Consider the following 24,805-nt stretch of genomic DNA (forward strand, 5'->3'; position numbering starts at 1 on the left):
TCAGGGCTAAGTGGTGGACCCGTTTCCTGGGCAGAATCTAAGGAAATCACCCAAACTGAAACAGAGAGGACTTGATTTATTTTCACTATTGCTAATACTTCCTACCATCAACACACACTTGATTTTTAAGTGAAAAACATGTGAACAGATGGCAAGAATTACCACTGTAAATGCCACAACAATCTACCAGTATATCAGAAGGATGACAAGTGCTGTGAGGAAGAGGGCTGCAATCAAACCGAGGTAATTCCAGTAATGCATTTGTCACATAAGGCACTCTCCAATCTGAAGTTTGCTTAAAGAAACGAATATACTCAAGTATGCTAGCACTGTCTTTTTATGGCACGTTTGTGGGTGTTTTTTTTTAAAGCTTAATTTTAAGCAAGCTTGAGCATAGGTGGCTAATATGTTAATCCTTCATTTGCTTCAGTGTATAAATAATGTGTTATTACACAGTAAAGTGGATTATTCTGATTGGAAGGCAGGGTTATATTTCCCATCAATTAAAAAAAAATTAGATCCCAAAGATAATTTTAAAACATACTTACATGGCTTTTTCCCCCGTAAGAAACCTATTTTATTTCCCTGCTCATGCTGTCACAGTCGTTACAGAAATTAGCTTTGTAAAATGCTGCCTGCTCAATGGGAGGCATTAGAATGGGATTTTAATGGCAGCGAAGAATTTGCTGTTGTTGTCCTGTGGTGTGTTTGACTGGATAGCCACTCTGGTGGAGACAGGTGTCCCAAATTACTACTTGTACTACAATATGGTTAAGACCACGAAATGAAAAAAAGAAAAACAAAAATAAAGAAAATGTGTATTTCAACAGAGCTTAAAACCTCCACTACACTTGCTGAGACTGGTAATATATGCTGAGCTTATTTAAATCACTAAAATTGCTGTAATTAAACTTCTCTCTAAATCAGACTTGTATAAGAGTCAGAAATCTCCTATAATTAACTTATCTGTAGAAGTAATCAGACAATAACTGCTGGTATATTTTAGGAACCACGCAAACTACTGTAGCTGTTGAATGTAATAACTATAATAAATCTTTAACAGCAGTTATCTTTTAACCTCTTTTCACAGCTGCACGGTGGGAGGGAGATGATGGTCTTCTTGAGCTTTTCCCTGAGTTGGTTTGAGTGTGCCACTGCTACACTGCTCTGCTGCAGTATGGGGAAGTATGAAGGAGCAGTGTGTGGGCTCAACTGAAACGCCAGCCTGTGTACATCTAAGTGGCTATTGGCGCTAATGATGAGGAATATATAGTGTTTTAGGGACTGCCCAAAACAATGAACCAAGGCACCTCCAACGGGCAGCTAAAAGACAGAAGACCATACACACTGACCATGAAGTCATCAAGTTCAAGGCAGTGATGACTCAACTGAACTCGTGTATCAATGGAAACAATCCTGAGGCCAAATAACTTGAATCTTGAGGACAGGTGCCCTCACAGCCAGATACAATAGCTTTTATCTCAGTCAGATAAATGAATGAGAGACGGACCATGTTTCACACTCCCCAGCCTCTGAATCAAAGTTGTTCAATGTTTTTGTATGTGTTGTTTATTTTGTAATAGAAATATACTGTATATATGAAAGCCAGCAGATATTGTTGGACTTGTTCAAAGACCAGAGAATACCCTTCTCTCATGTGTTCACCCATAAATTCACTTTTCCCAATCATCATGTATCTGTAAGATGTTACACATGAAGCTCACAGGTAAAGAACCAACTGGAAAAATATTTTTACAATGTAAAAACCAAGGGATTAACATCAGTAATATAATTGAAATCACTGAAAGTCAACAAGAAAAAGGCAAAAAGTAAGATATGGTTAGGCAGTTCACAGTAAGACAGTCCAGAATGGCTTACAAATTTGAGACTGCCAGGTCTCTAATATTCACAGAGTGTTAGTATTTGTAGTTCATTAACTCAACAAAAGATCACAGAACATGATGAAAACAACTAGTTGAAGGCACTGGAAAATGACCAAAGACAGGCAGACTTATCAATAGAAGGGTTTACTTTTGAAAAACTGTTGTTGTTTCCTCATTGGGCTTTCTTGTATGGCAGTGCTCCCCAAATACCGTAAGTCAGGCAGATGACAGCACTCACAGCAACAAAGCACGGAGAAATGTCAAGGGCACATTTTAGAAGCAGGAGAGTCACAGGGGGCTGAGACCCAAAATCTTAGAATAAACTCTGCCCAAATCCCTGGCTGACTAATACCTTTCTATCCTCACGGGGAAGCCCCAAGGAGCCTGGCGAAAGGCAGGCAAACCCAAACTCAAGGAGGAGGCAGTGGTTATACAGTTGAGCCTTGAACATCACAGGTTCAAGGTGTGAATTGCTCAGGTCCACGAATACACAAAGTTATAAAATAAATCCCTGTACTGTTTCAATCCACCGTTGGGAGTTTGCGGCTGTAGAGGGCCAACTGCATGCATTGTTCTATGCCATTTAATATAGAGGACTTGGACATCTGTGGATTTCTGTCTCCACGGGGGTCCTGGAACCAAGCCCTTGAAGATACCAAAGGACAACTAAGTCAAAAGTTCTATGTAGAATTTTCATCTGTGCGGGGGAGGGGGGGTGCCATTAACTCCCACGTTGTTCAAGAGTCAACGGTATAGGACTACAAAACAAACTACCCCCGACTTAGTAGCTTACAACAACCATAAACATGCGTCACCTTACACAAGTCCCTTGCTACACAGAACTGTCCAAAGGGCCACCTGTGGAGGCCCATGGCATGGCAGCCAGTTTCCCCGGAGCGTGTAAACCAAAGGCAAGCAAGATAGAAGCTGCAATGTCTTTCATGACCTAGCCTTGAAGTCACATTCTGTCACTTCTGAAATGCCCTCCTGGGGACACAGGTCAGCCCTGTGCAGTGGAGAAAGGACTATACAGAGGCATGAGCTAGAAGGCAAGAATCGCTGGGCCCTTCTTGGAGGCTAACGACTACAGAAATGACCTTAGAAAGACAGAACTGCTTCCGGCGAAATGTGCAAGATGGTTGTATTCTTCATACATACACAGTGTGGGCAGCAGAAAATACTGGCTGGAGGTATAAAACAGCAGAACTTGGGGCTGGCAAAGCAACCGACAATTTAGATACTAAATCTCAGAAGCAAGCCCCAAATCCTGAGTATGAATTCTGCCCAAATCTGTAACAGATCGTTCAACTATGTCTAGAGGGCGACACAGCAGGCTGGAAGCCAGAACACCTGAGCAGGGCAGTACTGCCTCACACTGCAGGGAAAACAAAATTTTCAGTTTGAGCCAGACAAGTGAACTATCTACGAGATACCAACAATTCCAGAGTTACTACAACACATTATATATACAATTCAGCTTCTGACCCAAAATTACTAGAGTGCAAATAACAGTGACCTCCTGACCCACACTCAGTAAAAAAAAAAAAAAAAAAAGTAGTCAATATCACAGTAGTGATACTGCTTCCGAGTATGCCCAAATATTGGGTTTATTAGAAAAACACTTCAAATCAGTGATTATAAATGAGTCCAGAGAATTAACGCAAAACATGGCATTAAGGAGTGAACGGATATTGAATCTCAGCAGTGAAATAGAAACTATTTTTTAAAAAAAGCAATTAGAAATCTATAGCTGAAAAGAACTGTAACTGGAATGAAAATTTTACTAGATAGGCTCAATGGCAGATATAAAATGACAAAAGAAAAAAAAATCACTGAACTTGATAGAACAACAGAAATTATGCAATCCAAAGAAAAATGGGGGGAGAAAATGAAGTTTCAGAAACCTGTAGAACGTTGTCATGCAGGCTAGCAAGTAACTGAAGTACCAGAAGCAGGAGAAAGAGAAGAAGAAAAAAAAATCTATTTGAAAAAATAATGGCTGAAAAATATTCAATTTACAAGATTTTTGGTAAGAATTGAGAAGCTATGTGAAAATAACTTAAAATGTAGTACATTGTGGACAATTAAAGTTCATACTTTGGTATTTCTGTTCATAAACTCTACCTGCCCACCATTTGCATCTCTTACTATCACCACCAAATGAAGAGACCCAAGTAAAGGAAAAGGGATTTATCACCTTTTTTTCATACTACAACTATTTATTCAGCTCCTACTGTGTTATGGTTAAGTGCTACTGGAGGGATGTGATGGTTAATTTTATGTGTCTACTTAGCTAGGCACCCAGATATTTGATCAAATATGTATGGGGATATTGCTGGGAAGGTATTTTTAGATGGGATTAATGTTTAAATCCATACATTTTGAATAAAGCAGATTATCCACCAAAGGGTAGGTGGGCCACATCCAATCAGTTGAAGGTCTAAAGAAAATGCCCCCTCTCCGCCCATAAGGAAGAGGGAATTCTGTCTCCAAATGGCCTTTGGCCTTATGCTGCAACATCATCTCTTCTCTGGGTCTTTAAAAAACACAAAATATTTTTTTCATTTAGGCATGACTACTGCCCTTGTTGGTTCTATCTGTTTTCTTCATGCTCACAGAAAAGTCGGAAGTATTCGTATGAGGTACCAGTTGCACCAAGCTGGTTGACTAGCTATAATACAGCCATCTCAGCCTTTTCTTTAAAGTGCATTACTCATGCAGTTTCTGTCAAGAGCCATTTACAGTGTTAATGTGAGACTTATTTTCTAGTGCCACCTGGTGTTTCGTTAGGGCACTAATTATTAATTTTTAAAGAATACAAATACTAGCCAGGAAATCTTTAAATGCCTTCTTAAAGACATTCACAAAATATACTGTTTCAGCATATCCCTAATTGTAATAAATAATATGTAATATTAAATATTAGTCTAAATCAAAGGAAAATTATTTCCGGTAAAGTCCCTGATCCAAATGCAATTTTAATCCCCCCCACCCCACCCCCCTCCCAACACACACACACACACACACACACACACACACACACACACACACAAGCACACACATTTACACACACACACACACACACACACACACACACACACACACACGTAAGCCAGAACACATTTCCCATTTTCAGGCAGAGTATTCTGTTGCTCCTCAAATTTCTTTTCTTTTTTTTTTTAATATGTTGGGGTTTTTTTTTAATTGATTTCAAAGAGAGGAGAGGAATGGATAGAAACATCAATGATGAGAAAGAATCATGGATCAGCTGCCTCCTGCACAACCCTCACTGGGAATTGAGCCTGCAATCTGGGCATGTGCCCTGACCGGGAATCGAACCCTAACCTCCTGATTCATGGGTCAATGCTCAACCACTAAACTACACCAGCTGGGCTTTCAAATGTCTTTAAAGGCTCACAAATCCTCAAATACCAACTGAATTTGACATATAGGAAATCAGTAGCATATTGCATACTTTTATATTCGATAAGTTTGTTAAAGCACACCTTTTTAGTAGCATAGAGCCATTTTTGAGTCCTCTGTCACACCCCATATCCTTATCCGTTAGCAGATCCTATTGACTTTACGTGTGAATACATGCAGATCTCATCCCCCCTCACCACCTCCACCCCACCCCTGAACCGGCTGCCCTCACCTCTCCCTGGACCATTGCCATCGCCTTCTACGTGGTCTCCCTGCACCCAATCTTGCACCGCTACAGCCAGAACCAGCCTTTTAAAACTTAAGGTAGAAAATATGAATCTTCAGCTCAGAATCTCCCAGTGGCTCCCAGTATCACTCAAGATAATATATATAAAGTCCTTCTCCAAAGGCCTTTGTGACTCAAACCTTGCAACCCCTGTGACCTCCCACACTCCCCTCACCCCTTGCACACTTCCGGCTAATCCTCACACTCGCTAAGTGCTTCTCACCTTAGGGACTAAGGATGTGCTACTCCACCAAGGACCTCTCTTCTCCCAGGTGGCTGCACAGCTCACGCCCTTGCATCTTCACGTCACTGTCCAAGAGGCCACCTAGAGAGCAACGTCCCTGCCCACTGTCATTCTCTGTACTCTGGTCCTGTTGTATATTTCTTTTCACAGGTATCACTGCCTATTATATTCTAATTTTTATATTTTATCTATTATATTCTAATCACATGTTTAAACACACAGACACAGACGTACACACACACACACACACACACACACACACACACACACACACACACACACAAATACAAGTACCCTGAGAACTGGGGCTTTGATTTTATGGACTGTTTTGGCCCCACTGCCTAAACCAGAGCCTGGCACACAGCAGGTACTCAATGTTACTGAGTAAATGAGTGAATAAGAATAATTGTTTGATTTAGACATCTAGTGAGCTGTTTTCATATTGCAGCACTTTGTAGTTCACACTATGTTTTATGGTTGTGAAATATGGAATATGTGGGAAAAGATGACACCTAGTGGGGAGAAACTGATATAGCAATTTCATCTAAAACATAAATAATCTGATTCCATGTAAGAATCTGGCATCTCCAAATGAGGGCCTATTTTGGAAGAAACCCTATCCCAAACCCGAGACTCTATCAAAATAAATTAAATCTAATTCTTTAAAAGAAAGGGATCATGTAATTATTAATTCTAAGTAAAAACAAAAATCTTCCCAATCTTGTCAGTATTTCCTCATCAATATACTTGAGGGAAGAAAATACAAGTAGAAAATTAGGCAATCTAATAATTCATGCTGAGACAAATGTATAATTACCATTAAAAATCTCCATTTGGGTGGGGAGAGGAAGAAGAGGGTAAAGGGGGGATGAATGGTGATGGAAGGAGACTTGACGGGGGTTGTGAACACACAATAACTATACATATGATGTATTATGGAATTGTACACCTGAAATCTATGTAATTCTATGAACCAGTCACCCCACTAAATTCAATTTTAAAAATCTCCATTTCTATATTATGAAATTAAGATAGGACTATTAAAACACATTCAATTTTTTAAATTGGGGTATAATTGACAAAACACATTCAATTTTTTCACTATATATTCCAAAAATGCAATATTCCCCCTTCCTTATCAGTTAACAGCATCAGAGAAATAAGTAAAAAAATAAATGGAATTCTCAAAGCTGACAATTTGCTCAAATAGGGTTTTCAATAGGATAGTAATTACTTATAAAAAGCACTCCCAAGTCCATGTATCTGGATAATAATAGTAGCCAACTGAGGTTAGGAGAATGATAGAGCAGACTACATGTATTATTTACAGATATTATTTTCACTTTATCCTCCAGTAACAAAGTATACCCTATGAGACATGAGTCAATATGCTCATTTCTGGACAAAGACACTGAAGGTTAAAGTGTTTTTAAATATAGGGTTTGTTTTCCTCCTGGTTAATTCTGTGCTCCAAAGAGCATAAGTATGATGACTTCATGTGTCCACTGAGCTTATACTTATTAAATCACAGAAGAGTTGACATAATCACTCTGCTTTCTTATCCCAATGTTACTAAAGTTTTTCGTCTCCCATGTATTTCCCATAGTTTTGGGTCTCCCATTCAAGTTTTGGATCTCCCACATATTTCCATCCTAGGAGTGCTATCTGAGTCTGGTTCTTACTCCTACTGTTTGGTTTTGTAGAGCCTTTATTGTCTGTTCATACTAAATCTTTTTTTTAAAAAAAGTTTTTATTGATTTTAGAAAGAGGAAGGGAGGAGGAGTAAGAGAGAAACATTGATGTGAAAAAGAAACTGATAAGCTGCCTTCTGCACGTCCCCTACCAGGGCTTGAGCTCACAAACTGGGCATGTACCCTGACTAGGAATCAAACTGGCGACCTTTAGGTGCACAGGATGATGCTCAACCAACTGAACCACACCAGCCAGGGCTCATATTAATTCTTAGTAATTAAGAAATAATAGAAATTAACCCAGCAACTATTTACTGAGTGTCTACTACATGCCAGGCACAGAAAATGCAGCAGTGAGCAAAAGAGACAAAAATGTGTTTTCACAGAAACTTGATTGCAGTGGCAAGTTCAGAAAATAAACACTCAAGAATTAAATTATCATCCTAACCGGTTTGGCTCAGTGGATAGAGCATAGGCCTGCAGACTGAAGGGTCCCAGGTTTGATTCTGGTCAAGGACATGTACCTTGGTTGCGGGCACATCCCCAGTATGGGGGTGTGCAGGAAGCAGCTGATCGATGTTTCCCTCTCATTGATGTTTCTAACTCTCCCTTCCTCTCTATAAAAAAAAAAAAAATCAATAAAATATATATATATTTTTAAAAAAAGAATTAAATTATCAAATCCAATCCCATGGTGGCAACTGCTATGGAGAAAACAAAGCAAGGAAATGGAATCGAGTGTAAGGGGGTTATGCTCTGAAATAAGAGGAGTAGGGAGGCTCACTGAGAGGGCAACAGGTGAGCAAAGATGACAGCAGCAAGCTGGGTGGGTATCAATCCGGGACAAACCCTGCACCTGGAAGGAGTGGCCAGTGCACAGGCCCCGAGTCCTATATGTGCTTGGCAGGGAAGCCAGTGTAGCTGCAGCCGAGTCAGCCAAGGAAAGCCATAGACTGTAAGGTTGGGGAGGAAACTGTAGTAAGGGAAGAGGGGACAGACTGTGCAAGGCCTTATAAACCACTGCACAGAACTTCATTCTAGTGAGAAAGATACGAAGATGCTGGAAGCATCTGAGCCACATCACACAACTTAGGTTTTCAAAGCATCACCGTGGCTACATTGCTGAGAGAGATCACAGAGAGAGAGACACCATCAGGCAACTGACAAGAGATGGTGGTGGCTGGAACCTGGGTTGATAGTAGGTGAAGGAGGCAGGAAGTAGTTGGATTCCAGATACGCTCTGGAGAGAGCTGACAGGATTGGCTAATGGAAAACTGGGAGGCATGAAGGAGAAGATTCATGGGAGGAGTGGGGTGGGGGAGTCAGGGGTTCAGTTTTATATGTAAGTTTGAAGTGATGATTAGACATCCAATCGAGGTCATCAGGTAGACACCAGGTAAATGTGGCAATCTTTGACATTCAGATATTTAAAGCCATGAGATTAGATGATATCTTCAAGAGAGAGTGTAGACAGAAACTCTCTGAGGACTGAGTCCTGGGGCACCCCGATGTTTGGTGCTCAGGGAGAGGAGTGTCCGACAGAACAGGCTGAGCAAAAGCAAACTGTACAGAGTCGGAGGAAAGCCAAGAGAATGTGGTATCCAGCAGGCCGAGGGAGGGCAGAGCTGTGGAGTAGCAGAAGTGGTGAGTTCTGTGGAAAGCTGCTACTACCCTCCTCCCTGCCTTTTTTCTCCTCCTAAAAAGAACACATCATGAATACACTGGGGAGCTCAGGCATCCTGAGAGCTTATGGATGATGACTGAACTCTCAGTCAGTATACCAAAAAACAAACAAAAAAAAAAAAAAAAGAATCAATCAACAGTTTCCAAGAGTGAGGAGAAAATGTAAAGCTATTTAGACACGCACAGGTAAGTACTAGAAGAAACAGCTAAAAGGGAGTTGAGAATGGGACTCATGGATAGAGAGTAGTAGGGTAGAAGACTACTGCTTTTAAATCATAACTTTTGAAACTATATCTCTATATGACTTTGATAAAAAATTAAAAACAACCAGTCAGAAAAAACACACACACATGAGCTAGATGCTTAGTTCCCAGTCTATGGGCTACAAAATTACGGCCAGAGGCCAGTAACTCCACATGCTCATTAACCTTTGCACTCGCTTGCTTTTTTTCTCGATTCCTTTATTCTAATGCTAACCGTGTCGAGTCACACTCGACATCCGAGTGCAAAAGGTTAAGTATTATTTACATACACAGTAGGATTGATCTTCTACATTATGTGTCCTGTGTCTTTTCAATGTAGACACTGCCTTCATCACTACAAATTAAAGGCATTCCTGAAACTGTAATAAAGTTTAACTACTGAAGATTTACAACCAGCGTTCTGTCACACCCATATAATTTTTTAGCTCTTCACTCTAAGTGTTGGAGTCTTTATGGGAGTTGAATTAAAGTTATACTGGGTTATGAAGAATGCCTTTGTAATAAACTCCTGGAAGGCACAGAGGATCCTTTCTATATGGATGTGACTTTGTTTGCATGTCTTTCTTTCCAACAATTTGGAGCTCGTTGAGAAAAGATAACGCGATCTAATAATCCTTGGACCTCTATACCTAGCACAGTTGCCAACATAGGTGACAATAAATACTATTCTCTAAGTGCTTTGTCTGGGCTAGGCACTGCTTTAAGCACTTTACATGCATTTTCACTTCATTGCTATTGTGAAACAGCAGCCTCATGGTTTCTGAAGTTGGTGATATTGTTCCTCTATCACAGAAGAGGAAGCTGGGGCACAGGGTTCTGTACTCCTCGAGGACACAGAGTGGACAGCAAAACTGGAATTACAGGGCAGGCAATCTCTCTCCAGAGCCTTAGCGCTAACGTTCATGTAGAATATTAATAAATGTTCTTTGATGAAATCACTGAAAGAATAAACCCGGTGGCAATTTACTTTAGCTAGTGACATAAACTAAAATCATCATGTTCTTCATGGATGGTACAACGGCTTTTTCAGATGTATATCTGAAAGACTGTTTATTTGATAATCTCACCTTTTGCTTTTTGTTCTGGATCATCTGTTTTTCTATTTGTTTCTGAAAAGTAAAGACAAAACAAAGTAAGTACTACGGAAGTCACCATTGAATGTCTCAAACTATAGAACCATATTTAAATGAACTCAAATTGATATCATTTAAGAAATATTTCTTGGCAAACAATTCAATTTTCCTAAATCCTGAATTCTTTACACATGAACTTCGTTACATGAAGATTAGGTTCATTCGAATTACTTCTAGAAGTCACCAAGCAGTTAACCAGGTATCAGGTGTCAGGCTACATGTTTCTCCGTGAGAAGAGTGAGAAGAGTTGGTGTGGGTTATCTCCATCACCTTTAAGCTCCTCTATGAGTAAAAAGGCAAACGGGGGTAGGGAGAAGCTTGTTAAATCTTTTGTCTCCTGAAAACAGAAGACTACTTTATAATAGGCACCGTGTGCTTTATGGGATGCAGTATGTCACCAACTGAGAACACTAGTCTCATTCCTCTAAGGCAAGCATGTCAACCTCGCCGCCTGTGGCCCTCATGCCTCGTTTATTTGGCCCGTGTTAGCCTTTGAGTTTGACATGCTTGATTTCACACGTAACAGGTGACCCGTTAGGGGCCTGCACTGAGCCCAGGTGTGCTGTAGCTCACCTGCTGAGGAGCTGCGATGGGCCAAAGAGCCCACCTGTGTCAGCCTTTCACTGAGTGAATCCAAGTTAGTGTCTCTCCCAGAAATGGGGTTAGCAAGCTCAGGGAAACCCACCGAGAACCTGGACCAGCCAAAGAACAGCCATCCCACAGGGAAGACAATGGCATGTGACGTGACTGTGTGTTTATAAGCAGACTTCTGCATTTATAATCTCCTATCTGCTTACTGTTTTTTGTTTGTTTTTAACATTTTTATTTTTTTTTTAAATATATTTTATTGGTTTTTTACAGAGAGGAAGGGAGAGGGACAGAGAGTTAGGAACATCGATGACAGAGAAACATCGATCAGCTGCCTCCTGCACACCCCCCACTGGGGATGTGCCCAGCAACCAAGGTACATGCCCTTGACCGGAATCGAATCTGGGACCCTTCAGTCCGCAGGCCGACGCTCTATCCACTGAGCCAAACCGGTTTTGGCTATCTGCTTACTGTTTAATACAGGTTAGGATCTGGTGAATTTTCAAGGTAGACCAGTCAATTATAGACCCTGTAGGTACCGATCTAATTTGGGGGTATTTCTAGGAACACGTGTGTATAGGTGTTGGAGTGGGGATGGGGCAAACAGTTTGGGAGACATAGAAATCACAGACTGTGTCCATTCCCCACAAAGTGAGAGAGTGTGGGTGCGGTCTAGGGTGGGAGTAGGGAGGCAATCGCAGATCACTCGATGTTGTGATTCCCCGTTTCCCACATTCATTCATAGAAAACATTTCATTTCTTGGAGGTGAGAATATGCCGCAGGCTTCTGATGCAAGGAGGAGATTTTTATTGGTCAAGCAATTTCTCTTTTCAGGCCTTGGGTGAGAAGGAAACCAACTTTGAAAGCTAGTGTGCCAGGCTCAGTGCTAAGCACACCTCACTCGTCTCTTGTTCCTGACACCCTATGGGGATAGGTCTTAGATCCCTCTCCGTGCAAAGGAGGAAGCAGCGGCTGAGCACACCGAGTGCCCAAATTGTCAAGGGTTCCATCACTTCAAAGCACATGACCTTCCCACTGTGCCCGTCTCTACTTTTCTAGAAAGAGAAAGAAATACTAGAGAAGCGCAGGTCTTGGATTTTTGCAAAGAATGGGTTTTATGAATGTGAGGGCCATACACTTTTTGGCCAGTGCTGCAAGAGGGTATCCAGGACATTAAACACACACACACACACACACACACACACACACACACACACACACACACAAGGCTTCTTGATCTCATTAACTATAACCTCCTTGTCATCAAGTTAGGCAGTGCACCATCTAATAGGAAGCATTGTCATAGGCATCAGGGATACAGGATTGAAGAAAAGTGTCAAAAACCTCATGGCGCTCTCCTCCCAGTGGAATCAGCAACACCTGCAGATCCCTCAGGAGGGAGTTACCTGGTGCCCGCCTTACCTGGTGCCCACGTGTTTGCTCTAGCATACCGTGAATGGCCTCAGGCCCGCAGGCGTTTCAGCCTGCCCGACCCTTGTTTCCTCCAAGCAGAGATAACACCCATCTGCTGGGAAAACTCAACTCCCTGAACACAAAGCACTTTGCAGAGTAAGGGCATTCAGTCAAGGTGAGTCTGCTCACCCTTAGTTTCAAGTTTCATTTTCATTGTTTCTTCTGGGCATGTTGGAGGGGAAAGCAACACTTTCCTGAGCCGCAGAAGCTCAACGAGGGTGAAGTTAATTTCTTCACAGTCAGGTGGTCACTGTGGAACAGTACAGGACAGTGGTCGGCAAACTCATTAGTCAACAGAGCCAAATATCAACAGTACAACGACTGAAATTTCTTTTGAGAGCCGAAAACCAACTTCTGCGCATGGGCCACGAAGTTTCAATCGCACTGTACGTGCGCGCCCGCACGTGGTATTTTGTGGAAGAGCCACATTCAAGGGGCCAAAGAGCTGCATGTGGCTCGTGAGCCGCGGTTTGCCGACCACTGGTATAGGGATATAGGGGATAAGGAAGTTACCAGGGAGTTACCCAAACTCTTAGGACGCAACAAAAACCTGCGAAGGATGGATACAGGGGCTATTTCATTGCAATCCTGCCCCTGGAAATGTAGCATAATGGTAAATACTAAACAAAATAAATAAACATCACCTATTAGAAATAGATTAAGAAATTGGGGGGGGGGGAGATGTACTCCTTTGCGATTGTATTCATCAAAAATGCCATAATATTCTAAAGTACCAGTAAGTATAAAATGAACTGATTTTATTAGGTAACAAATAAAAATTAATATACTTCAGAATAATGACAATATAGAGAAGAATCCTTCTGCATTTTATTGCACTCGAATAACATTAAACAGAAGACATTTACATTATTTTTAGAAAATCCATTGATGTTGCCCAGCTTGGCATGTATTTGTGAAGACAAGGCTCATTAATTCAGATATTTGGAATTAAAAGTATTTGAAGTGGACCACAGCATAAGGAACCTTCTATTTCCAGAGTTCTAGAGACCATTATATACAAAAATTCAGTAAAATCTATTTTACTCATTTATCTGTTCTGTCACTCCTAAGTTTCCCTAAAAAAAAAAAAAAAATATGGCTTTATAAAAAGTAGTGTTCTATAATTCACAACATGAATTAAGAGCATTATTAGAATCTGAGTAGCAACTCTGTATTACCCATATCACAGCTTTAGAAAATTATTGCTTTTCTTAGTAACTTATTATTTGGGGTTTCACTACACATGGAGGCAGCATGCATGACTTAACTACATTATCACTATGATCTCTAATGACAAAAAAATAAAACCTCTTTGATTTGAACCCTACAAGCAGCAAAAACACCACCTTATCTTAAAACAATGCTGACATGATCAAGCTCTCCCCCTGACAGGTAAGTGAAACCGCCTCTATGGCTTTTTACAGAGCTCGTGGTCCTTTCAAATGGACATTGTCGCTACCTTCTTTCCTAACAGAGGAGTGTTTCATCACAGCAACTATTTCTGAGCCACGGGTACACCACATGGAAAGTGGAAGGAACCTCAGTGGAGAAAGGAAAAGGCTCAGAGGCCGTGAAACAGCAGCAGGCACCTGGCTCGCTCGGGGAGTGCTCCGGGCACCTCCGGAACGAACCCACCAGAGGCATGAACCCGGACTTGACTTTGCTGAGTAAGCGCGCACCGTGCCGTCTTTAGTGTTGTGAGGGCTTTACTTAATCAGCCAAAGGCAGAACAATCTTTAAGTTATGCACCAGGAATTTATACAGATTTTCTTAAAATTTAATCAGTGGAGAGCTATTACGTGATCAATCTGAGGCGCCAAGAAGCATTTTTGCGTGCTGTGTAGTAGGCCATTCCTCGGCCCGAGGCCCTAGCGAGGAATTTATTTCCCCCGTCATTTTGAAAAATAAATTAACCATGACCATTTAAAACTTTCACTGAAATATTAATTTTTTTCTAACGAGCTAAAAGCTATAGAAATCTCACATTTTGAGTTTTGCCCTGAATACTTGAAGCAATGTAGGCTTTTTTTTTTTTTTTAAAGGATATCAGTGCAGATATATACAACTCAAATCTTCACAGCTCCTAATGACTCTACTCGTGTTTTTAAGGGTGCTGAGGCAAGGTAGTCCTACGGCTTTTAAATCCCTTTTAACGCAGTTTGCACGTCAGTCCAACATAGCGTTAATGCCTAACAATATATATGAAAGCCCTGCCAACACGTTTGCTGCTACATCATCCATATAATTATTACGTGTTGCCTGAAAAACACACATTAATACAGGAAAGACTAAAAGCTGTGTCACCAAAAAAAAAAAAAAAAAGGGAAAGCAATGCAATGGATTCACTAATGCTACCCAAAAAAGGACATGCAGGAATGTAACATTACATGTAACTTGTTTCTAAAAAAAAAAAGAGATACACTAGAATGCCAGTGGACTATGATTCATTCAAAACATCTTTAGTGTTCACTCGCACAGATCTTGGTCTGCTCAGTAATTACTTCACAAGATCTATCTCAGCCATCTTTTGGAGCGTATGGTTAGGTCCTCCTGTGGTAGTGGGGCAGTCTTTTTGAAGCTTTAAGTATCTGCAAAAATAAGGGGAAATCTAAATTAAAGGACCAACTAGACACAGACTGCGAAACTGCTTCATTTTCATTTGTCTTATAAAAACCCGCCAACAGAAGATTTTTTTTACTTTTGTGTTGCTGTTTTTTTGTTTGTCTGTTTTGTTTTGTTTTAAGGGCAGCTTGATAACAGGGTGATTTACATTTCTTAGGAATGAATAACTACCTAGAGAAGTTCCTGGGATAACTTGCAAAGCTGTTGATGAAAATCGGAGGCTCCTGAGAGCATCGGAGAAGTACAACTGAATTTAAGAATTTCAATCTTTTGAGAAATACAAGTGATAATTTCTCCCATCGGTGTTTCCACTGTGTTTTAAAAGACAACAACAAAACTAATAGAGAAAAAAAAAATCTAGTATGGTATTTGAAAGACAAATATAGGGAGGGTTTTCAAGGAGCAACGAGCTACTGTAAGTTGGAGTTAGAATATATTACTTCAATAATTTTGCGCCAATTTTCAATGTAGTTGACAATATAAATGGTCAGTAAAGAAAGTATGCAAAATGTTAAAGGAACTAAAATTCATTCCTGTCTAGCTTTTTCCAAATACGTTCTCATTCCAAACTTTAGTATTGGGTTTATTTTACTCTCACAGCATTAAATGTTCTAAAATTAGAGTTGAAAATGAGCTGGTACACATAAAAGCCCAACCATATTTTGGTATACTTTCTAAAACTGGGTTATACTTATTTCTCCTCCCCTCGCTCCCTCCTTCCTTCCTTCCCTCCTTAGCTATCCATCCATCTATTTATCTATCTACATAATATAAGTGTGTGTGTGTGTGTGTGTGTGTGTGTGTGTGTGTGTGTGTGTAACCAGTAAGTTTTGTCTAAGCAGAATAATTTGGTGCTAATATGAACTAGATATTATATGTAGACTTTTATATAGCCAAGGAAATGTGTGTTTACGTCCTCTAAAAGACATACACAAGAATATTCATAGCACCTTTCTTCATAATAACCAAGAACTGGAGACATTCACTACAGCCATCAATGTAGAACAGAATTTTTAAGATGTAGTATATTTACAGCAACTCGCAACACATAAGACCAAATTATTTTATGTAACAAAATGGATGAAACTCAAACACAGGATGTTGAGCAATAAAAACTAGTCACAAAAAGATATATATATATATTTGTATGAACTGCCTTGTGGTTCTATTTAATTAAATTCAAAAGTAGGCAAACCAATCTATCTAGTACAGGGGAGGACAGCAGTTACCTGTGGCAGGGTGTTACTGAGAGGCAGAAGAGGAGATTTCTGGGTGCTATAATATCCTGAGTAGTGGGTACAAGGATTTTTATGCAGATACAAGTTCATCAAACTGTGTGCTCAAACATGTGCGCACCTATCTGTGTGTAAACTATACCTCAAGAGAGAAAGTTTTAAAGAGGAGTTTGACTTTAGGTTCTCTTAGAATTTATCAATTAGCTAGACCCGTGGTTGGCAAACTGCGGCTCGCGAGCCACATGCGGCTCTTTGGCCCCTTGAGTGTGGCTCTTCCACAAAATACCATGGCCTGGGCGAGTCTATTTTGAAGAAGTGGCATTAGAAGAAGTTTAAGTTTAAAAAATTTGGCTCTCAAAAGAAATTTCAATCGTTGTACTGTTGATATTTGGCTCTGTTGACTAATGAGTTTGCCGACCACTGAGCTAGACTGTGAAAGGAATAAGCATTTCTGTAACCGGTACAATCAAAAATATCTTGAGACTATTGGAAGTTGTTCAAAGTATAATGATGAGTACTGATAAAAAGCAAATAAACTAAAAGCTCAGTTGTTAACTGTGAACAACTCAAAAAGATGCTTCTAAACATTTAAAGGTGACTCCACCCAGCGGTGGTGCACCAAGTTGCAAACCCAACATCTCCAAAATCAGGCCAGGCATCTCCCTGCTGCCCTGTTTCCTCCTGTGTCTCCTTTAAGGTCCCATCATGCATTCATTCAAGTCAGAAACACAGGAATTATCCTCAGCTCTTACCCCTCCATCAGCCCCCTCTCCCATCAAATCATGTCCAACTCTGATGTCTATGAAGTCAGTCTCTCCATGGCTCCCACCACGGTTCAGGCTCCCGTTTCTAGATTAATGCATCTGCCCTCTTACTCCTCTCTAACTCCTCTTTTCAAATCTGGATTTGATCATGTGACTCCTGTGCTTGGAATTTTTCAGTGGCTTCCTGTCACTTTTAGACCCAGCTTCAAAATTTTAAACGTCAGCCCTGTCTGGTACGGCTCGGGGGCTGAGCGTCTTCCTATGGACCAGGAGGTCATGGTTGGATCCTGGTCAGAGCACATGGCCAGGTTTCAGACTCGATCCCCAGTAGCGGGGGTGCAGGAGGCAGCCAATCAATGATTACCATCGTTGATATTTCTATCTCTATCTCCTTCTCCCTTCCGCTCTGAAATCCATAAAAATATTTAAAAGAATTTTAAACATCACATTTGAAATGCCCCAAGAAGCGACGCCTGCCTGCTTTCCCACCGTGTCTTCTTACACCTTATGTGCCACACCGTCCCCGTCTTTGTTCCGCAGGCACTTCTTCCCCGGCTCCCACCTGCCAGCTCCTGTCACTTCTATCAGCACCTCAAAACCCAGCTCAGTACAGGACAGCACATGGGAGGCCTTACCGTACCCCTCCCCCCACAAAAGCTGGGCTAGGTGTCCCTCCTTCCGTGTGCTGCCCCATGCTCCGCTCTGAGACGTTAACGGCATCGCGCTGGCTGTTTTCCTCAGCTGCACTATGACCACTAAGAGGGACTATGACCACTAAGAGGCAGGGACGATGCTGTTGATCATGTGTCGGTACTGCCCAGTGCAGCGCCTGTGCCACAGTAGTTGCTCAATTTGTATTTCTTGAATAAGGGAATGATCAAATCAGTACCAATAATATGCACATTAGGCCCTGGCTGGCTTGGCTGGGTGGATAGAGGTCAGCCTGCGGACTGAGGGGTCCCGGGTTCGATTCCGGCCAAGGGCACATGCCTGGGTTGAGGGCTCGATCCCCAGTGGGAGGTGTGCAGGAGGCAGCTGGTCAATGATTCTCTCTCATCATTGATGTTTCTATCTCTCTCTCCTTCTTCCTTCCTCTCTGAAATCAATAAAGAAATATATTTAAAATAATAATAATAATAATAATATGCACATTAGGCACTTTTTATATAAGCTAAGACCTCTCTAGCTGCCAGCCAGAAACTGGTCATGAGCCTTGCTGATCAGCGTTAGAAAATGCTGGCTGGCAGGGGAGGCACCGAGTGAAACCCTCACCACGGCTGGAGTACTGGACAGTGCAACGCGGTATAAACATAACACATGGAACGAGCGATCTCCACTTTCAGAGAGAAAGGAGCAGCAGAGTCACCAGCAAACACCGCTGCTCACATACCCCTGTTCTGAGTAACATGATTACAACAACAAGATATAAACTTCACTTTGTTTCTAGCATTGGGTGACAGAAAAGTCTTGATGAAACCAGTTAGTCAAATGATCTGAAAGTATTATTTGGCAGGAAATTTTACCCTGATAAATTTCCTAACCGATTACTTCTTAAATCATTCAATTGATGCTACTTATTTTTATGCTGTCATATTGCTAGACATATGCGTATAATTTCAAGTAAAAATCTGAGTTTGAAGAGAAAGGTGGAAACCCACTAAAGAAATAGGGATTCCAAAATCAATTTTTAAAATTCTGGTATTAAAAATAATTGATTTTTAGTATCAGAATGATCAATTCTTGGAATGACCTTTTACCTCCTTGCCTGCAAAGCGCTTGTACATTTACAGATACAAACAAAAGATAGCAAAGTTTAAACTACTGGAGAATTTGCTCTTCTGCAATGCATCATAATTAACCTTCAACATTTCTGAGTCCTTCCTGATGTACTAATATATATTAAGAGAAAACTGCCATAATACATCCTTAGCTTTATCAGGCCGAGACGGCTAGTACACCTTCATTTATTTAAAATCCTCTAGAGCACAGCAGCTGAGAGTGTGAACTCTGGAGCCAGAATGTAAAGGTCATCTCAGTTCTCCCACTTGTCAGCTCTGTGACCACCGGCAGGTTACTCTGCCTTGCTATGCGGAAGTTTTCTCATCTGTAAGATGGGGACACCGCGTGTCTGCCTCTTGGGCTATTGGAAATATCAAATGAGCTATTCATGTAATGTGCTTAGCAGAACACCTAGATACTGCTAATAAATGTTAGCATTCATCATCCCCTCGTGTGTGGCTGAATACAACGCTAAATCAGACAGTTCCTGCCCCATGGAATTACCACACCAACAACTCCAATCAAGGACTTAATAAGCATTATTAAGACGGCGTAACCTAGTCTTAGAAGGTTCAGGAAGGCAAAGTAATCACCAATTAAATTCTGAGGGACAGGAAAAAGTGAACTAGTATCCGGCATTGCTCAGAGCTCTCCAATTTGAGTTTTTCACTGAATAAAGAACTTTCAAGGCAGAAAGGCAGCCAGGTGACGGGCCCTACAATTAGCGCGCCCAGAGTTTCTACAACCACATACATCATTAAACACGATTACAGATGCAGTGAGCCTACTGAACAAGAAGCTCACCAACACAGATGTATGGCTATTATTATTTTGTAAGACTGAGTAATAAAAACATTGCAATATAAAGTTATGACTGAGAAGGTAACAGAAATAAGCAAACCAAGTGCAAACATTAAAAATAACCATTGCTAACGCTCGGCCTTCCGTTCTCTTTGGGCAAGGTTAAACTGCAACTGCGCAGCGGGCCAATCAAAATTTTATGACACCAAATTACAGGTTACGACTTCTTGAGCGGGTCTTTCAGAATTTAGCTTCCCTTGATCCACCTGAAAGATCAGGCTAATTAATTACTGAACAATAATAACCAGAGCCACCATTTACTGAGAGCTTATTATGTGCAGACAGTATGCATATTAACTGCTTCGGCAGTTAACGATCTCATCTGAAAACCACTTTAGTCCAGCACCCCAACCACTTGGTACTTTAGATTTATGTGCCAAGGGAATTCTGGGGCTTAGTCTATAAAACATGGAAATAAAAGCACAGAACTTTTTGGTTAGAAAATATTACTGTTCATTGCCTTCACTAAAGTTAAGTCAATATTTAAAAAAATAGGAACTGTAACTGGAAGAAAGTCAATATTCTAGGAAACTCACAATTTTAGGAATACTTATAAAACAACTTTCTTTAAATAAGTGGATAGCCATCAAAATGCAAATTCAGGAACCTGCTCTGCCTTCTCAAGATAGAACAAGGCACTCTGTGACCCGTGATTCAACAGTGCGAGGTAACTACAGCACTGAGACAGGAGCGCCGGCCTTCCTCGCTCTGTGCAACTTTCCTGAACACCAAATACACAGATGTGCAGCAGCCATCATGTAAAAGATCAGTTTCTCCATGGGTTTCTTTCTCATTCATATTATAATGCTAACAACTCAGTTCTCTTAAGAATCTGTACATATTATTATAAACGCATGTGGTGTGACAACTACCAAAACCTAAAATACCCATTAAATAAGCAAAGAAGAGCTGAAGTATAAAAAATATTCTTTGATTACAAAAAATATTTTCCCCCTTGAAATTTAGTCAGAAAGTTTGGCAGGCACCAAATCAACAGTAATGCACATCACTGCTACAAAATTCACATTAGGCATAAAGTGAAAGATAGGAGTAAAAAATGAATATATAACACAAAAGGAAAAAAATGGAAATAAAACACAGAAACAAAAAACCTACATGTAGGAAAGAAGTACTGGAAAATCCTCTCTTCGTAAAACATTTCCCCCCACTATGAGAACAGGAGGGTTACTATCAATTTCTGATTGCGGTATAGTTAACGTCCTCTCTAAAGTCCTCTCTAAAATGCATCGGCAGACACAGGCCCTGGGGGAAATGCTTTTCCCATTCTTCACTGATGGTGAGAGGGACAGGTGGAGGGAGGCAGAGAAACGGGTTCACACGGTGGCTGAAAGGAAAGACCCCGGGTACAGACGAGTCTCAGGCAGCCTGGCCAGCCAGGGGCATTCTTGATGGTCTCAAGGAGGCAGGGGACTGGAGAAAGAGGAGTGGTATCACAAATGTCTGTACCATTCAACTTGCAGCTTAAGGCAATTCTGATTCCCTATCACCCACCAAATAGCCTGTCAAGGGAAAAAATAAAATCCCAACTTCTACTACTACTACTACTACTACTACTACTACTACTACCGTACTTTCCGGCGTATAAGACGACTGGGCGTATAAGATTTTCCTGGGTTAAAAAGTCGTTTTATATGCGGAAAATACGGTATATTGGACTATATTGATGGGATTATATATAATGGATTAGATATATTGGACTACCATATTTTCCGGCGTATAAGACGACTTTTTAACCCAGGAAAATCTTATACGCCCAGTCATCTTATACGCCGGAAAGTACGGTACTATTACTACTACTACTACTATTAGTGCCGTGTTGCACAGCAAAAGTCACATGGAGCGCCGATCATGAATATCCCGCAAATTCTAGTCAAGTTCTGATGTGTCTTTTCCATTACTTTGAAATTGGGGTCACCTGATCCAAACACAGAAAATTTTCTTTTAAAATTTAAGTTATAATTAATCCTCCTCTCTCACGACTTTTCCTCCTCCGAGATGTATTTCATTCAGCTAGTGTGAATATCAACAGTATATTTTAAATCAAACAAAAACAAAAAAAAAAAGGAAAAAGCAATACATCTCACACAATGTCATACCTGGTGGTATTTCCTGATGCTCCTCTGCTGGGGGCACATGTGCTTCTGAAATAAATAGCACAGTTACAACCCATTACATGTTGCTGACCACTGTTTAAAATACAGCTTGCTGGTATTAATGGCACACTGATTACTTTTACAGACTGCTCTGGGATTCAGTTGCAGTCATTATAAAAACATTTAAGTTTTTACCCCATCACAACGAAGGAGAATTACCTGTAGATTTTGCAAAACGTTTATTTTTTTCAGGTGTTCAGGCTTTATCATATGACCTGCCTAACGGACTAACCTCAACCTCACTGCCAGGCCAAGGAGACGCGAACTAAAACCTAGGATTTCACCATTTTTCATCAGACTTGATAGGAAAGCGGAGGAAATACAGTTAAAGCATCTTGTTTCTTCTTGAAAAAAAAATTTTTTTTAACTCATAACCTAATTTCAATGTGAATGAAACAACACAAAGAAATTAAATCAAAATGTAATTTTGAAAATAAACCACTATACCTAATAAAGGTTTCTGAAAAGTATTATTCACCATAGCATATTCCAAGACCAGCCAAAATGCGGACATGAATTTTTAACATCTTCTCTTTTCCCCTCGTTGCTTCAACCACTTACAATTAAACCAACCGCAGATCTCACCACCCAGGTGTAGAAGGATACACTGATCTAAATTCACGCTATAAAACTGCATCACGTACTGCACCTTCCTATCTGACAGCCATGTGACAGCACCTCCATCTAGAGATGAGGTCAGAGCAGCTTTCCTTCTGCTCCTTAAGGTTTGGGCCAAGGGGAAGAATTCCTAATAGCGTTTTCTAAAACCGAAAATATTTATGTAGCTATTGTAATCATTTTTCTCCTGGCATTAATTTGCTTCCAATTATAAAAAGGATACCAGCTTAAAACAGAAGATTTGAAAACAGTTTACACGAAAGTAAAAAGGGGACAGGAAAAAAAATCCCACATAGTCCCCCTTTTCCTTCTTTCAGCGGAAGCACCTTCAGCTTGCCCAGCTTCCCGAGTTGTGACTGCTTGTGAATGGCCTGCCTATTCATTTTTTTTAAATTTCTTTATTGATTAAGGTGTCACATATTTGTCCTCATCCCCCCATTCCCATCCCACACCCCTCCCCACGGATGCCCCCACCCCCTGTTGAACTTAACCGTTGGATAGGCTCATATGCATGCACACAAGTCCTTTGGTTGATCTCTCCCCCCTCCCCCCACCCTCCCCTATCCTCCCTCTGAGGCCCGACAGTCCGATCGATGCCTCCTTGTTTCTGGTTCTGTTCTTGTTCCTCAGTCTCTGTTGTTCATCATTTCCCCTAGATGAGCGAGATCATGTGTCACTAGATATATACTTATAAGAACTGAATGTGAGACGAGCAATAATAGTTATGCTGACAGGCAAATGAATCAGTCTGTAGTGAGTTTCTTTCTGGACCAACAGTTCCTTTGAGACCCAATTTCAATGTCCACCAGTTCCTTATGTGTACATGTCAGCACTGACCCCTCAGCTCTGGATGGTGGACAAATGGTGGTAACGGAGGGCCAACTCCCTCTGGTTTGGTCTCGGCCGGACCCAGGGGCACGGCTTCACCCGGACTAAGGGGCACGTGGCCTCACCCAGACCCAGGGGGCGCGTGGCCTCACCCGGGCCCGGGACCCAGTCTCACCCGGAGGGATCCAGGGGCACGGCCTCACCCGGACCCAGGATCCGGCTTCACCCGTACCCAGGGGCACATGGCCTCACCCGGGCCCGGGACCCAGCCTCACCCGGATGCAGGGGCACACGGCCTCACCCGGACCCAGGATCCGGCTTCACCCGGACCCAGGGGCACCCAGCCTCACCTGGACCCAGTGGCGCGTGGCCTCCCCGAGCCCAGGGCTGCCTATTCATTTTGTTCGTAATACTTTAGAGACGTGTTAGCACGTTGTCAACTCTACCAGTGCTTGCTTGTTTGTTTTCTCAGAATTTCTTTTACTTTTGAACATTTCAGGTGCGTGTGAAAAAACCACGTGACCCATAAAGTGTCACTTGCGTTATTTCCATCACTAAGAAAGCCTTATTATTGCTACCTAAGTTTATCCTGAATAAATGTACATGTAACAAACATATCAGAAATCTATTTCGGTAATGATGTAGCAAGAGGACGTAGACAAGGAAATAGCAAATAAATTATACCAGCACAACCTGAAAGAGTTGCCTACTGATACAGCATACTTTGTTTTTTCCCTCCAAGACTTAAAAAAAAAAATTTTTTTTAATCTTTATTATTGAAGGTATTACATATGTCCCCTTTTTCCCTCCATTCACTTCTTCTAGCCCGTACCACCCCCTACCCCAGGCCTTCAGCACCCTATAGTCTGTGTCCACGGGTTATGCATTTATGCACACAAGTTTTTTGGTTGATCTTTTTCCCACCCGCCCCCCTCCCTCGCCTTCCCTCTGCGATTGGCTCTCACTCCCAGTGATTTACTCAACAGCTCTCTGTCCTGCTCCTCCACGTTCTTCTCCACTGGTTTTCCTCCTGCCTCACAGCCCCTCAGGCTCCAGCAAACCTCAGTGTCGTGACTCCTTAGAGCTCAGCCTGGGGCTGCTTGTTTTCTCTCTCTGTGCTCACCCCCAAAATGGCCTTAACCATGTCCATGAAGTTAGCACCACCCTCATGGGGATGGCACCCAAACATGTATACCCATCTCAGATCTCAGCCATCTGTTCGGATTGGCACATCCAACTCCCTACCTGCCACCTCC

At 41.4% G+C, this 24,805-nt stretch overlaps 1 protein-coding gene across 2 annotated transcripts in view; it reads right to left on the reverse strand.

The window, feature by feature from the left end:
* The window catches only part of ASPH (aspartate beta-hydroxylase), a 167,610-nt gene that overhangs the window by 62,296 nt on the left and 80,509 nt on the right, over positions 1–24,805 (reverse strand). For both annotated transcript variants that reach the window (XM_028147947.2, XM_028147943.2), the window contains 2 exons: positions 22,047–22,091; positions 10,541–10,582 (listed from right to left, as the gene is read on the reverse strand). In XM_028147947.2, coding sequence (XP_028003748.2) covers positions 10,541–10,582; positions 22,047–22,091 — 87 coding nt within the window. The remainder of the gene's footprint in view (positions 1–10,540; positions 10,583–22,046; positions 22,092–24,805) is intronic.

This window comes from Eptesicus fuscus, chromosome 19, assembly GCF_027574615.1.
Source record: "Eptesicus fuscus isolate TK198812 chromosome 19, DD_ASM_mEF_20220401, whole genome shotgun sequence".
NCBI lineage: Eukaryota > Metazoa > Chordata > Mammalia > Chiroptera > Vespertilionidae > Eptesicus > Eptesicus fuscus.